The sequence below is a fragment of the Hibiscus syriacus genome, unplaced genomic scaffold (assembly GCF_006381635.1).
Source record: "Hibiscus syriacus cultivar Baekdansim isolate YM2019G1 unplaced genomic scaffold, ASM638163v2 tig00018586_pilon, whole genome shotgun sequence".
NCBI lineage: Eukaryota > Viridiplantae > Streptophyta > Magnoliopsida > Malvales > Malvaceae > Hibiscus > Hibiscus syriacus.
The window spans coordinates 169,640-181,151 of NW_024062441.1; the positions used below are offsets into that span (position 1 = coordinate 169,640).

General features: G+C 37.3%; 1 protein-coding gene and 1 pseudogene across 1 annotated transcript; one reads left to right on the top strand and one right to left on the bottom strand.

The window, feature by feature from the left end:
- The first annotated feature begins 67 nt into the window (after positions 1-67).
- LOC120209294 (pyrophosphate--fructose 6-phosphate 1-phosphotransferase subunit alpha-like) lies at positions 68-4,530 on the top strand. The gene is made up of 19 exons (XM_039208333.1): positions 68-277; positions 473-645; positions 851-963; positions 1,239-1,316; positions 1,408-1,524; positions 1,605-1,672; positions 1,779-1,862; positions 2,008-2,061; positions 2,146-2,226; positions 2,307-2,400; positions 2,485-2,558; positions 2,679-2,789; positions 2,879-2,923; positions 3,009-3,065; positions 3,340-3,444; positions 3,527-3,643; positions 3,845-3,948; positions 4,040-4,205; positions 4,362-4,530. Exons 1-19 carry the CDS (start codon positions 188-190, stop codon positions 4,485-4,487), a joined length of 1,857 nt encoding a protein of 618 aa, XP_039064264.1. The 5' UTR covers positions 68-187; the 3' UTR covers positions 4,488-4,530.
- A 588-nt stretch (positions 4,531-5,118) lies between these two features.
- LOC120209295 lies at positions 5,119-11,140 on the bottom strand (annotated as a pseudogene).
- Between the last annotated feature and the right edge of the window lie 372 nt (positions 11,141-11,512).

Sequence of the window (11,512 nt, forward strand, 5' to 3'; positions counted from 1 at the left end):
CCATCACTTCCCACTGCACACTCCACCTAAAACCAAACACACTCCGCCGCACCAACCTTCCATCGATATCCTTTTCTACTCCTTTACCAACCGAAGATCAAGACACCCCAACTAACTTCAATTACTGTTCTTCCAAATTCAGATTTAAGATTAAATCATCCCTAAACCAATCAAACAAACAACAGAAATGGACTCCGATTACGGCATTCCCAGAGAGCTTTCCGATCTCCAGAAACTCCGATCTCTGTATCAACCCCAGCTTCCTCCTTGCCTCGAGGTCTCTCCTTTCTCCACCTACATCTCGTGTTTTATTATTTGTAATCGTTGATTTTTTCCTATTTCTTTTGCTTTTTTATTATATTTCTCTTTTTGCTTTTGTTTGGATCTGATTTTTTTTCTTGTTAATCTTTTGTTCTGCATGTAGACTAATTAGATTTTTTGTTACTAACTAACGATTCATTTAATGCTTCAGGGAACAACTGTCAGGGTTGAGTTTGGTGATACCACTACATCTCTAGACCCAACCGATGCTCAAACCATTGCGCGTGCTTTTCCACACACTTTTGGCAAGCCTTTGGCTCACTTCTTTAGGCCGACTGCCAAAGTACCTGCTGCTCAGATTATAACTGAGCATCCAACTATTAGGTGCTTGTTATATTACACTTCATGATCCCCTCTCCCCGTTTTAGGCTAATTTTAATGCAACATTTGCTTCTACTTGCTGCATCCTTCATCATTTCACTTTTCCGTGGAATTGTTGGCATTAATTCATGTTCATGTTGCTGCATGGATATATTTATGTGTACAGATCTTTTTATTTGTCTAATTACCAGATCTTCTTGCATAACAGGGTTGGACTTGTCTTTTGTGGGAGACAATCCCCTGGTGGGCATAATGTCATATGGGGCCTGCACAAAGCTCTCAAAATTCACAACCCGAATAGCACTTTGCTGGGCTTTTTGGGTAAGCTGCGCTCAGCTTAAATGATGCTATACAGTCAACGCAATGATACACATACACGATACAATTATATTGGTGCACACGATCAAAACTCATACATAATTATAAGTACACCATACTCCTCTACATGTCCATAAATAGATTACACACTTATATGTTGCAGATGTGATTTGCTTAGCTTAGTTTTATTTTTCTAGTATTCCGTTGCAATACAACTGTATGTTTGTGCTTGTTATTCTCTATGTGACGGGTGATTCTTCTACCGCTCCTGCTAACAGGTGGTACTCAAGGTTTATTTGCGCAAAAAACTCTAGAGATCACTGATGATATTCTTTCGACCTACAAAATCAAGGTAGGTTTTTTAATGAGCCAATCTTATGTAAAGAAACGGCTTTGATTTTATATGGTTCTATAATTTAACATGCTTCTATGTGCTTTTTGATTGAGAAGGTGGTTATGATCTGTTGGGACGGACTCAGGATCAAATTAGAACAACTGAGCAAGTTCAGGCTGCACTAACTGCCTGCAATGTTTTGAAGTTGGATGGCCTTGTAATTATTGGAGGTGAATTAATTCTTAAGGTTTACAACATGCTATGATAAGTGAGTGGAAGTGACCAAGTAAGAGTTATGTTTGGCTTGTAGGTGTAACATCAAACACAGATGCTGCTCAACTTGCTGAAACATTTGCTGAAGCCAAATGTCCAACAAAGGTAACTTCCACGATTAGATCTCTATACTGCAACAACTGTTTTGGTTCTTCTGTCTCTATTTCAATTGGATGTTACCCTCAAAATCTTGAAATGTGTTGTGTTCCAGGTGGTTGGTGTTCCTGTTACGCTGAATGGAGACTTTAAGAATCAATTTGTTGAAGCTAATGTTGGTTTTGATACAATATGCAAGGTATCAATCTTAAACATTTAGGAATTTACATTGTAGTAGTAGTTAAAGTTAAATTCAGGAGAAAAGACATCAAGCAGATTCATTAACTTGCTGATGGAATTGTCACACTTGAAACTTTTAAATTTGATGTGCAATTTGCTTGCAGGTCAATTCCCAACTTATCAGTAATGTCTGCACTGATGCACTCTCTGCCGAGAAGGTAAGTTTTTTTCCCATCATAAGATAGTTTTTTTTCCCCAAATTGCTTTCTGGTTTCTTACCCTAGCTTCCTTTTCTTTTTTAGTATTATTATTTTATCCGTCTTATGGGAAGGAAGGCATCACATGTTGCCCTGGAATGCACCCTCCAATCTCATCCAAATATGGTTAGTTTTTGCTATATTTTTTAGTTACATCTTCTACAGAAAATGTTTATTTTCGCTAAACATTTGATATGTTTTAACAGGTAATTCTTGGCGAAGAGGTGGCTGCATCAAAACTTACTCTTTTTGACATAACAAAGCAAATTTGTGATGCAATTCAAGCTAGGGCCGAGCAAGGTAAGATATTGCAAGTTGCTTTATTTCATGTTAGAAAAAGCTCAGTTGTCATTGTTGTTCCCTGACCTTGTGTGTTCGAAACAGACAAGAACCATGGGGTCATCCTTCTGCCTGAAGGGCTTATAGAGAGCATTCCTGAAGTGTATGCACTATTGAAGGTAACTAATGTTAAATAGTGCCTAGTCTCTAGTTCCCTTCACATCCTGCGTTCTAGGAAAAAGGTTTTTCATTTGAAGCTTCGATTTGACATCAGCCTGTGTTGATGATATTTACTTCAGGAAATTCACAGTTTGCTCAGGCAAAACGTATCTGCTGACACTATTTCTTCCCAACTGTCACCCTGGGCATCTGCTTTGTTTGAATTTTTGCCACCTTTTATAAGGAAACAGGTGCTGCTTCTAATTTCCTAATGATTAAAGATATGTGCACATGGTAGACAAATTAATGAGCTTAATGAGTGTCATGTTCAATGTTACAGCTTCTCCTCCATCCCGAATCAGATGATTCTGCACAGTTGTCACAGGTAACTAGCTTGAGATATAACTACTTATTAAGAGAATACCCCATCAAATCTTTCTAATTGCTGATATCTTTTCTGCCTTTTCCAGATTGAGACAGAGAAACTACTGGCGCATCTTGTAGAGGATGAAATAAATAAGCGGCTGGTAGGGCAATATTCCCCTTGTGTTAACTACCTATTTGATACTTTCTTGTTGACCATAAACCCTAAACTTTTAAAATCATTAAATGAATTTTCCAGCCTTCTGTCAACTTAAGTTTTTCCCAAGAGAACGTTTTCCATATAACAAGTTCTGCCTTTCTCTCACGATTTACTGGAATGTTGTAGTAGTATCCTTTAGAATCATGTATATTTAACTGTTAATCTTAGTATTTTTAGACTGATTCTTTACTCACTTGTTTCTCTGTTGTTCTGGGCAGAAAGCAGGTACTTACAATGGTAAAAAATTTAATGCTATCTGCCACTTCTTTGGCTATCAGGCTCGTGGATCCTTACCATCAAAGTTTGACTGTGACTACGCCTATGTAAGTTATCATTAAAGTGTGGTTATGTTTCCTTTACCTGTTTTAATATTCTCCCTTTAGTAATAATGATGAATTTTCACAGGTTCTTGGACATGTCTGTTATCATATACTTGCAGCTGGTTTAAATGGTTACATGGCAACTATAACTAACCTAAAGAATCCAGTAAACAAGTGGCGCTGTGGTGCTGCACCTATTACAGTTGAGTTTTGTATTTTGTTTAGTATAATGCATGATTTGGGTTGACAACTTCTAACCATCATTTCATTTCGCTTACTGGGAGCACCCTTCCTCGGATCTACTCTTTCTTTTTAATGCTTTCTTATAGTCTACCTGCCATTTTCTTTCATTTGCATATTCTCTCTATAAGGCTTGACTTTGATTGCGCTTGCTAAAACTTAGGCAATGATGACTGTGAAGCGCTGGTCCCAAAATCCCAATTCTTTGGCAATTGGAAAACCTGCTATTCATCCAGCTACTGTGGATTTGAAAGGCAAAGCATATGAGTAAGTGTTGTTTTACGTTTGTAAGCGAAGCAGCATGATTCTAGATATATAAAAGCACTCCTTATAATTTGTATAAAACCTGTAATTGCAGGCTGCTGAGACAAAATGCAACAAGGTTTTTGCTGGATGATATCTACAGAAATCCAGGGCCCCTTCAGTTTGATGGTCCAGGTGCTGATGCTAAGGCTGTAACGCTATGCGTTGAAGACCAGGATTACATGGGCCGCATCAAGAAACTACAGGAGTATCTTGACAAGGTCTGTTTCTATTTAACGACGAATGATTTGTTCGTTCAGCCATCGCATGGATTTTCTTAATCTTTGGTTCTGGTTTTGATTTTGCTTCCATTCAACTGAAATTGGTATGGTAATACAGTCATCGTATATCCATCACGTATATTTTTTCCCCTTCAGGTATGTACCATAGTAAAGCCAGGGTGTTCTCAGGAAGTACTGAAAGCGGCTTTAAGTGTAATGGCATCTGTGACAGAGGTTCTCTCTGTGATGTCTTCATCTTCACCTGGCGCACAAGCCCTGTGATCCAACAAGCCAGTTACTGTCGTTTTTTTCTCAATTATCCTCAACCATTTTTCTTCTTTTTGTGAGAAACTGATTTGGAGTTCCCCCTGATTTCTTGTTTTCGGGATGGAAGATATTTTGTTGGTTTTTTTTTTTTATTTAAAAAAATATAATATATTAATAATCAATAACTAGTGTCTACGCAGCTTAACAATATTGTGTAAGCAGCCCAAGAGCTTCTTAGTTTTTCACACATAACTATCTATATTTCTATAATAATTGAGGGGGGAAATTGAACTGGTAAGTTATGAAACATTTATATTCATATATATGCTATATTTAAATTTCAAAATGAACTGGTGTCAATTCATTTGATTTTTTTTAATAATATATTCAATAATTTAGAACAAACCATTAATCAAAAAAATAATTTAGAACAAACCTTTAAGCACGACTCTCAAATTCATATACACTGTATCTATAAACACTTTAAATAAATTATTAAAATATTTTGTATCCCATGATAAGTGTGATAAAATAACTTAGTATTCTTAAAAGCAATTCCAAAAGAAATATTAGACTGATTGATTCAAAATTGTTCGTGGAGAATAGAAGATAGAGGAGATTGGCAGTTACTTTCGAGTCCAGGGTAGGTAGGTCGTCTCCGGTTTCCTCTTCGTTCTCACCTAAACTCTAGAAAACATTTCCATACAATATTCCTCCTCAAACTCGGCTCCATGTAATGCAAAACATGACAAACAGAAGCTAAAGTTCTACTCGTCTCTATATAGCTGATTCTCGGAGTCTTCCAATATGAGATTGAGGTGTCACAAAGCATCTATTAGTTCTTTCCTTCTAGGCAAGTTTACAATTATCCAATATAACGAAGTTCTGTCTTAAAGAGATATATGCAAGGACATAAATATCTCACATTCCTTCTACAGTGTCACTGAATTCATCTACATCAATTCGAGATCGAATCGGTGCTGCCCTTTGGCCTGAGCTTATCATGTTCTGATCATGGATGTCACTATTCTCAGATGCACTTGATGTTTGTGCACCTTGGGTTACAAATCTGCGTGTTAAATCCTTGAAACTCCAGTCTGTAAGATAACTTGGTCTGGTTATAACACCGGTCACTTCGGTATCTCCAGCAAGCATAGCCACTACACGGGACATGGGTGGCCGCATCGATGGTGACCCCTGAGTGCATAAAAGTGCTACTTTCACCACTCGAAGAGCTTCATTTTCGTCGAACTCGATTAAATTTCGATCAACCAGATCCAAGCTTTCGTTATTTTCATGTAGAACCCATGCCTGGAAACAATGTCGAAAACATATCCGTTCATCGTGATTTTATGTCCTTTTGAAGCCAATGGGAAACAAGTGAGTACAAGATCGCCTAATACTTACCCATTCGAGTAGATAGATTTTATCATCCTCCATGCTATTATCAGAGTTTGGTCTACCACTAAGAATCTCCAAAGCAACAATGCCAAAGCCAAAAACATCGGCTTTCTCAGTGAGATGCCCATGCATTGCGTATTCCGGCGCCAGGTAGCCACTTTAACATAAAATTACTATATCTGGTTATGTGTTATAAATGATTCCTGAACTATATATGAACTAAAGTCTATAGGGGCTTACATGGTTCCTGCAACTCGGGTGCTTATGTTCGTTTTCCGGTCATCATACAGCTTTGCCAATCCGAAATCAGATATTTTGGGGCACAGTTGTGCATCAAGCAGAATATTACATGCCTTAACATCTCTGTGTACTATCCTTGGCCTAGACTCCTCATGAAGATAAGCTAACCCCCTTGCTGTTTCTAAGCATATATTGTAACGGGTTGGCCAATCAAGATGCAAGCCACTATGTCCTGTGCGTATAAATCAAATGATTCAAATCCATTCTTCCTGAGTTTTATGGTTCTAAAGTTGATTAGTTAATGCAAGAAAACATTATTAGTGTGATCATACCAAAGAGTGCCTGATCAAGGCTTTTGTTTTCAAGGAACTCGTAAACAAGAAGATGCCTTTTCCCTTCGAAGCAGCATCCGTGTAGTTTGACAAGTTTGCGATGTTGCACGGCCGATATGGTGGCGATCTCGGCCATAAATTGACTCTTTCCCTGGTCTGATGCTATCGAAAGTTACTTCACTGCTACCACCGTCCCATCTGAAATTGTACCCTATACGGTAAACTTAGTAATGAACTTTTTCCTTTCGTCTAGGAATCACCATGATTGTTGCATCCTAAAACTGTAGAACATTCTATACTTTGAAGACATCCCCGAAACCACCTTCTCCTAACTTGTTCGAAGAAATGAAATCTTCGGTGGCGGCTTTTAACTCGGAATAACGAAACGTGATTAGTCTAGGACAGAGATCAAGCAGCACTGCAAAGTCAAGTACGGAAATTAGTAGGTTGTACGTTGGAGCAATGAAATGCAAAATAAAAGAGCTCTCTCATATTACCAATTACCGTGATTCGATAAAACTGATGCTCTTACCTTCCTCATCATCTTGTTTTTTCCTCTTTAAGTGAAAAATCGAAAATATAAGTATCGAAACCAAGACCACAACAGAAACTGTAAGAACAACAATTAATTTTGTCCAGTTCTTCTCTTTAGACCCCATGGCAGTTGAAATGAAATCTGAGAAACAAAATAGATGTATTAAAAACAGAAAACAGGAAATAAGCACATGAAGCATATAATGCATAAAGATATGCAAGCGTTAATGTGTCTTACATGGAACAACACTAATAGCTGAAATGGAGGGACCATAATAACCTTGTTCTGGTGTACAATAAGTCCCCTTACCAGCCCAAAACAGGTGAATTTCAAGACGGTTCTCAGTTACATTAACAGTGAAATTCTTAGTTATTGCTCTCTCAACACCTCCTGCCTCTTTCGATATATCGAAATCCCTTAATTTCCGGGTTCCCTAATCAAGAGTTGATGAGGTACCATAGGAAGTATTCAACTTAGAATGGTATTGATTTCTACTTCAAAAGAATTATTACCAGAATATAAACATCGAAAACACGCCTCGCTAGACTCTTCCAAGACTGCGATGATCGGTCTGGGAAACCCGTTTCTGCAAAGAACAAGTTTACGGTATAGAGCCCATTCTCAAGGCCTAGGCCATAGTATCTCAGTGATCCAGGGGATAGCCTTGAACTATGATACAGCTCCGGAGTGTTTGTACCTCTCACTTGTGCTAAGGTGTTTTCCTCGTACTGTTCATTCTGTCTATCTGCAAACAAGCCTACATTGCTAACTGCCCAATTCCGTGCACCGTTTACGACATATGTAGCTGCACCAAGGGGTCTGTCATCGGCCTCGAATTCTATCCCATTAGAAATTATCTGTGATCCGCCACACTTGATCGAGAACTTTGCATCTTACAATGCCGACATTGAAATACGTTAGCAAAGTACAAACAAAGAACTAGTCAGTCGTGATTAAAATCTTATAATTAAGACTTCAGTAACAGATAATAGTTCCAAAGTTTTAGCTAGTACATCGTGGAGCATCTTGGTTGCAGGGGAAGCTTCTTTGGAGGCATTCTAGTCCCGGTAAACGCCTGCCGAATTTCGAAACAATTTCTAGATTAGGATCAGAATACATTTCCTGGCAGATATAATAGCAAGCTTTTGTTTCCTAGACTATAGCTCACCAAATGTTTAAACTGTTAAGTGAGATGTTGTTGCCCACTAAGTTCCTACATAAAATGCCATGAAACAAGCTCTTATTGGTATTCGTTTGCAATTGATTCAACATTTACGAAGCTCCATTCGAGCACCAAAAAAGCCATAAGTTACGAAGCCATGTTAATATCAGAAAGCAAATGCAAGTAAATGAAGTATCCTGGTTTAGAAAACATACAGTTGTAAGCCTGAGTTCACCCAAGAAGGCAAGTTTCCTGATAGTAAATTGTATGATAAATCTCTGCATGTAGAAGGATATCAGCTGAAAGTAAACATGCAGCATAGAGGAATGCTGTATGAAACAAGTTGGACTGATATAATGACTTACATAGTCTGAAGTGCTTCACTCTTTTGACCGGGAATGGCACCCGAAAGACTGTTATTTCCAAGAAACCTGGCCATTTCAATAGTATGAAGAGAGATAATGTCTAAAAACTGACTTAGGCTGAGATTTTCAACTATTGAAGGGGATAGTTTTATTGTTTATTTGCAGCTTACAAGTGTCTGAGAGAACCCATTGTAAAAATATTACTTGGAATGGAGCCTATGAAGTTGTTGAAACTCAAGTCCCTGGAACAGAGAGAAATTGAAAACACAAAGCCAGTGAATATCATAAATTATTAAAGCAGTTAATTTTAAAATAAAATAAAAACTTACAGCTTTTGTAAAGACTGTAGTTCTATGATATAAGATGGCAAAACACCAGTGAGTAAGGCATTTCTTAGAACCCTGCAGAAAATGTAAATAAAAAAAAAGGAAGGGAAAAGTAATTGTTAATCCATAAATATTCATAATTGTTTTTCCAAATGAAAGAACATAGATGAATACAAGTAAAGAGTGTGGTTAACTCACAAGTCAGTCAAGTTCTTTAGATTTCTGACAAAATCAAGGGAAGAACTTCCATTGTATATATCACTAATTCGCCTACAAGATATGCAAGCATAAAAAAGGGTACATATTTGCATACATGTGTCACGTATGAATATGACATTTACACTTACAAAGAATTCAGTGAGGTTAAATTCGCAAAACTTGACGGAATCGGTCCTTCGAAAGAGTTCCCTTGAAATCTCCTGTATAGAAACATTTGACAGACTAGTATTTTGATGTCTGATTCAGAGAGAATTTTATACGAAGATGAACCGAGATATTTTGATGAATTGCAATGATGTAAGCTTTGTCCAGTTATTGCCAACAAATTCTGGTATTTTGCTTGTGAATGCATTGTCAGATGCCCACCTGAAATCCAACAGAGCTTACTGTTATATTGATAAGGACTTAATGAAATTCACGCTGTTTGCAGGAGCAAGAGAAAGAAAAAGCAATAAGCATAAAGGAGAGTCTTTCTTACACATTTCGCAGTTGTACAAGGTTAGCAAATGTTGAGGGAATCTCGCCACCCAATCCACAACTGTTAATGTTTCTGCCAAATTCAAGGGGTAATCTGTAAACACAATCTGCACATCCTCTTACAAAGAACTAAAGGAAGTTGGAACTTAAAGTTCTCGAAGTTTGACTAGATTTCCCAGTTCTGGAGGGAGTGTCCCGGAGAAATTATTAACACCGAAGTTCCTGCATCACATTGATCCTTGAACAAACTTCGGAAATGAACCCGGTTTTTATTTCGTAAAGACACAACGATAAAGTAAAACGAGAAATGTAAGTTGGTTTGTATCCATAGTTTCAATACAAAGATTCATTGAGAGTTTCTGATTCTTACACATAATATAGCTCCTTAAGGCTTCCAAGCTCCTTTGGAATAGGTCCAGATAAATCGTTGTGGGAAATTGACCTACACGATGTAAAATAACCATTGTCTGTCATATACTTGTATATAGAACAGAGTGGATTTGACACTTTACTGATTCATCTTCATAAAAAAATAACCATCCTTGTATGATAAGGGATCAGATTACGAGTTTCACTAGCCGATGTGAGACAAATATTCGTATCCGACACTCATACTTGAGTTCGAGTAACACATCCTAATTATCAATTACATGGGATTCGGAGATTCATATAAGAAACTACTTATGCCTGACATTTTCTTTGTTTCTGTTATATCAAAACTTGTTCTTATGATTCTGAAAACCAACAAAGAAATAGTGTCCACATTGAACACTAAATGCTTTTATCAGATTATCTTTCAGAACTCACAGCAACCCTAATCTAGACATTTTTCCAATGAATGTCGGCAAATGATCCGAGAAGAAATTTCGATCGAGCTTCCTACATCACCAAACAGTATAAATATGATAAGTTACTGTAAAACTAACCATTTTCCCTACCCGTAAAGACATACTGTTAAGCATTCTAAAATCTGCATTCTTTTGCAAAATATTCTAAAATCTTACAAGAATGTCAGGTAAGGCAAATCCAACAGCTCCTCTGGTATCACCCCTCGTTTATCTAGAGCATATACCGTCCTGATAGAGCGAAAATATTAGTACAAAATGAACATTCACTATTATTAGACTTAGAGCAAGAAGCATACAGGCTAGTAATGTGGCAAAGAGTGTTATTTCTGAAAGAACAATCACATCTGATAGCAGGGTTATTGGAAGGATCCTCCAACACAGAATCACTTTGGCTGAGAGCAAATCCACTGCATGGCTCTCCACTGATGTTCCATGTATGTGTATCCCATTGTTGGAAGATCGTGTTCAATGCCCTCACTGTTTTCACATTCATGAAACTATTGGTGAAAACAGCAGTACATTGTTTTATATATATACACACACAGAAACATACAGAGAGGCATGGAGTACCTTCGGAAGGATCCGTGGCAGCTTTCTGGGCAATAATGGATTGGCTGCACCAAAAGGAAACAACCAAGAAGAAGAAGAAGAGAAAACATGTCGAGGAAGACAGCAATGGCTTCATCATCCTTTTTCCTTTCTTTTGATGTAGGACAACACTCAAATCTAAACGACTCAATGAGCCCATGCCTCTGGCATCTTATTCTTCGTCCTGCTGAAGATAAAAAACCCACAAAACTTTTGTTTTAAGAGATGATCGGTACAGTAACAAAGCTCAATTTATCAATGTTTCTTCATGCTCGATTATGCAACTCTGAAAGTTGGAAAAATCAAAGTCCACTTCAAGTCTTCAACTTGGAAAAATGTAATTTTTTATTATTATTATTTTGAAGAATTGAACTAATAGATTGCGGAAGAAACTAGAAATATAATTATCATATTAGTTAAAAGAAAACCAAAGCTCCTACCAACCCCTGAGTAGGCTATCAGAATTTAGAATTAAAAAAAGGAAAAAGTTACGTCAATGTTGAATTTAAGTAAAAGCTTTTTGATATACAAGCAAAGGCTGATTCAT

Coding starts and splice junctions, on each gene's coding strand:
- LOC120209294 (XM_039208333.1), top strand. CDS start 188: ATGGACTCCGATTACGGCATTCCCAGAGAGCTTTCCGATCTCCAGAAA. Junction 2,062..2,145: donor ATGCACTCTCTGCCGAGAAG/GTAAGTTTTTTT, acceptor TTTCTTTTTTAG/TATTATTATTTTATCCGTCT. Junction 3,949..4,039: donor TTGAAAGGCAAAGCATATGA/GTAAGTGTTGTT, acceptor CTGTAATTGCAG/GCTGCTGAGACAAAATGCAA.